Source organism: Cynoglossus semilaevis, chromosome 12 (assembly GCF_000523025.1).
Source record: "Cynoglossus semilaevis isolate Cse_v1.0 chromosome 12, Cse_v1.0, whole genome shotgun sequence".
Lineage (NCBI taxonomy): Eukaryota > Metazoa > Chordata > Actinopteri > Pleuronectiformes > Cynoglossidae > Cynoglossus > Cynoglossus semilaevis.
In genome coordinates, this window is record NC_024318.1 from 1,492,833 (window position 1) to 1,497,347 (window position 4,515).

The window sequence follows — 4,515 nt, forward strand, 5'->3', positions numbered from 1 at the left end:
CAGGTCCACCCTGTACAGCCTGGAGGCGGGCTCTCTCACCATGAGCCCGAAGAGAGAGTTTCCTACAACGCCTCACGTCAAACTCGGCAGCTCCTTCACCAAGGTACAAAAAAATCTGGTTTTTTTTATTTTTTTATTTTGTTTCTTGAAAAGAATATTGAAACACGTGCACATGATGAACAGGTTCAGGAGTACCTGATGCGATTCGAGAGCATTCCTGACATGTTAGAGCTGGACCACCTGACCGTGTCTGGAGATGTCACGTTTGGGAAAAACGTTTCACTCAAGGTAAACCACGTCTGACCACTCCTACAGTACCAGCTTCAACAACAGAGTTGATTTAAGGAAAATAATCCAACATAATCTGGTGTGTCAAAATGAGGTTTTTTTTAATTTTTTATTTCCGATTACAATAATCCCACCCTCACTCCCACCTGTGCCTGTCTTTACTTTGCTATCATGTATGATCCAAAAGCTACCAATAGCTGCTCATTTAGCACAGCGCTACCTGAACTGCAGTTACACGATGTAAACCAGGGGTGTCAAACATAAGGCCCGTGGGCCCGCTAGAGGGTTCAATGTGGCCTGCTTGATGAATTCTGAAAGGGAAAAAAATACACTTTTTTTTCCAAGTGATATTAAATTAAATAAGATTATTCTCTAATATACCTGAACTTATAACTAAAACCATAGACTTACTGTTAGTTATAGTTAATTATGTTGTGATTGAACAGTTCTGTCCCACTTGACATCTGACCTGGTCGTATGTGACTCCTGAAACAAAAAGGGTTCGACGGCCCTGATGTAAACAGTTAGAGGTAATGTGACCCCTGAAAGGGTTCGACACCCCTGATGTAAACAGTTAGAGGTATTAGAAACGTGTTGTCATCTATAACAGTCCACTAGGGGGAGACAGTCAGTGAGGCTGTACAACTTTGGTTAGTTCACATATGAACATCATCAAGTCATGTTGAGGTAACAAAGTTGACTACCAACCCAGGTCCGTTCTTGACTCTTGACATGTTCTTCTTCTGGACCTGACTCTGGATCAGTCCAGGGTCCAGTGTCCTGCCAGTTTTGACCAGCTAGGATTGGATACAGTCGCACTTTTGAACATCACGATCATCTTTGTCCTCTTCTTCTTCTTCTTCTTCGTCCTCACAGGGCACCGTCATCATCATCGCCAACCATGGAGACCGCATCGACATTCCCGCCGGCTCCATGTTGGAGAACAAGATAGTGTCCGGCAACCTGCGCATTCTCCTCTACTGAGGCCTTTCTGCCCCCCCTGCCTCCCCTCACACCAATCATTATGTGATTTAGTTGGCTTTATCCCAGTCATGTGACCTTGTTTGTTTGCCTGACATCATCTGATTGTGAGATGTGTGTGTGTGTGCGTGCATGTGTGTGAGTGTGCATGTGTGTGGGCATCTGTATGTTTGTGTCATCATACAGAGGTAGTTTACAGGGTTGTTGGGAGTACATTACTGCCCCCTACAGGCTCTTTAATAATTCCATGTGTTTGTGTGTCATATAATGATATGAATGAGAGGATCCTTGGTATTGCCTTCCATCATGACCTACGATCGTGACGTAATTAACTCCAAAAAATTCAGATGTTTTTTGCCTATTTTCTAATCAAATGAAGGGGAAAAAAAGTAAAAAATATTTTAATGAACACAGGCTGCAGCAGCAGTTCAATTATGGTTCCTCCAGCTGCAACACTTCACCCTGGGGAACATGGTTCTTCAGAGCAGCAGAGAACGTAGAACCTGAGGAAACAAAGCCCCGGAACCGAGCTGAGCACCGTGGATTTACCACAACACGGTACCAGGATCGGTTCCTGCCCAGTTCATAATCTTGATTTGGCTGCGTGTCCTTCAGATCAGCTTTTATGAATCAGTACAGTTTTATTGGTGATAACGAACGACATCAAAGAAGGTCAACAACAGCATCAAAGACCTATCACTTTTTCTGCTAAACAATCTAGGGTTTGAGGCCCTGATCTGCACCAAAAGACTTGAAATGATGTCCCAAAGTAAAAACATCAACATTTTTCTTCTTCTTCTTTTTCTAATGGGAAAGTTGGCTCTGGGTGTCGGTTGTACTTGTATTAAACCCCAACACGCCTGCAGCACTTGACCGGACCCACATATAGAGGGCGCCCGTTTTTCATGTACAGTCTGACGGTTAGACTCAAGATGCATCTGTGGAACCATGTAGAAAAAAAACCAAACAAACCCTGGAGTGAAGTGTGTGCTGGAGGGTGAACTGTAACGTACTTTTCCTGAAACGGTAATATTACTGTAACTTGAACATCCAATGGTAGACACCGGAGAAATCACATGGACCTGGTACATGGTGATAACCGGTGGCTTTGTTGACAAATTTGGCGGGACTGTGAATAGGAGCTGACAACTGACGGTCTGTCTGTTCTGCCCTGACGTTTGAATATTGTCATAGTTTAAGTAAGAGTTTAAATGTACAGCCTCACTGTATGGGAGATTATAAAATATAAATAATAATAATAATATTTTGTTTACTTAAGTACGTTTGCTTCATGTTCTTTTAAAAAAAAATCACGTGCCTCCGCTGCGGTGTCAGACCACGCCTCTTCCTGTTCCTGTTTCAGTTCCACCCCGTCTTTCGTCCCCCTTCACCTTCTTAAAAAAACCACGATGAAGTGAAGTGTGAGAATACTTGACAAGGGTCCAAGAGACACGCGTGGACCAGGAACCTGAAAGCAATAAGTGTTGATCTGTGACAGTTGACCAGGTTTCCGCCGCCACAGGGCGAAAATAAAGTGCAATATGAAATCCTGATCGAGCGACGCGTCTCGTGTCTGTTTGTGCCGCTAAATTATTATAATTATAGTAATTATTGTTATTTGTAGTAGCATTCGAGCTAGTTTTTTTTTTCTTTAGCTTATTCGATCTTGCCGAATATTTACAGAATGTTGTACTTACTGGTTCTTAAGGTTGCTGCAATGTGAAAGGGCTCACCACTAGATGTCAGCATTTCCACCCAGCTAACACCTATTATCGACGATATTCAAGATCAAGAAATATAGATATTTATCCAGCTAACACCTATTATCGACGATATTTACAACGATAGTAGCAGTAATCGTTAGTTCCAAGTTCTTCTGGAGCCGAAAACAAAACATTTTAACACTTTTTAATAATGAGACTTTTAATGGTTGTTGCCATGGCAACGGGCGAGTGTAAACAGCGGCGCCAGTATTTGATGACAAACACATTACGGGCCCTGTGGCGTCTGTGGAGTTATTTCACTGGCTTCACGTCACACTGGGATCTCATTATTACCCACGGAGCTCAGCGCTGTCAGGGTGTAAATGAAGTGGTTCGTGTCTCTGTGCTGAAACACCAGGCTCAGAAAACAGATCATTAGAGGAAGAGAGGGAATTTAACCGAGTTCTTTCTCTCCATCGAGTTGACAAAATGTTCCAGGTTAATCCATTAATTGATGGATGTGATTGATCAGGTTCATTTTCAACACGAAATAAATCTTTAGCTCGTGAATTGTCTCGTGTACATATTTTATAGTACAGTACTGATTTTAAGTCACTTTCTGGTTTGCTGTACCTTTAAGAGACTGAACGATATCGCTGTATAAATGCAGCTCTTTGTCCATTCACTTCTGTCAAGTTTGCTTTGCTAAAACCACATTTTAATCATCTCCAAAAAAAATATAAAAAAATGTTTGTGGCGTCTTGTAAATTCCTGTCACAGAACTCACAGGAAACCAAATGCACATGGGGGGAAAAACACGAAGAGAGAAGCTGCCAGGGCATCGCGTTGTTCTGACAAAGGAATTCTCTGATCAGTGATGAGGTTTAGTGGTATCAGTGGATTTTTGAAAATCCTGAGGCTAAGACTGGAGGAAAATGTTCCATGGGAACTCGGGATCTGTGGAATTTTGGCCAAATAAATTGAGGTTTGTTAGTGTGTGCGTGTGTCACTTCTTCTGTAGGTCTGAATGATCAGTGAGTCATCAGGTGGGGGTCGGTGCTGCTTTGTGCAAAAACACTCGTAAAGCATCAGGGATAATAGACTCTTGATGAGGCAATTTAATGACACACACACACCGACACAGACATGTTGTCAAATCAAATCACAATTTACCCCATCTAGATTAATCTAATCTAATCTAATCTAATCTAATTTAATCTAATTTAATACCAGGGACAGCTGTGTTAATCGGTGCATTATAATAACCACCAGGATATCAAATTATAAAAGGTAATTCTTTTTATTTGTGACTTTGGAAAACACGTCAAAACTGTTTAGTAAAGTGGTTCTCCCTATATTGACCACTAGATGTCAGTATAATTCCGTCCTTGGTCTGGAGGGGCTTGCCGTAATGTTACACGAATGTTTCTACTGCAAAGACAAATAATAATAATAATAATAATAATAATAATAATAATAATAATAATAATAATAATAATAATAATAATAATAATAATAATAATAATAATAATAATAATAATAA

General features: G+C 41.0%; 1 protein-coding gene across 1 annotated transcript in view; it reads left to right on the forward strand.

Annotated features, from left to right (window-relative positions):
* ugp2b (UDP-glucose pyrophosphorylase 2b) overlaps positions 1-2,826 on the forward strand; it is a 23,399-nt gene extending 20,573 nt beyond the window's left edge. Inside the window, exons 9-11 of the mRNA XM_017037284.2 lie at positions 26-103; positions 184-288; positions 1,165-2,826. Coding sequence (XP_016892773.1) covers positions 26-103; positions 184-288; positions 1,165-1,272 — 291 coding nt within the window. The 3' untranslated portion in view covers positions 1,273-2,826. The remainder of the gene's footprint in view (positions 1-25; positions 104-183; positions 289-1,164) is intronic.
* The last annotated feature ends 1,689 nt before the right edge of the window (positions 2,827-4,515 follow it).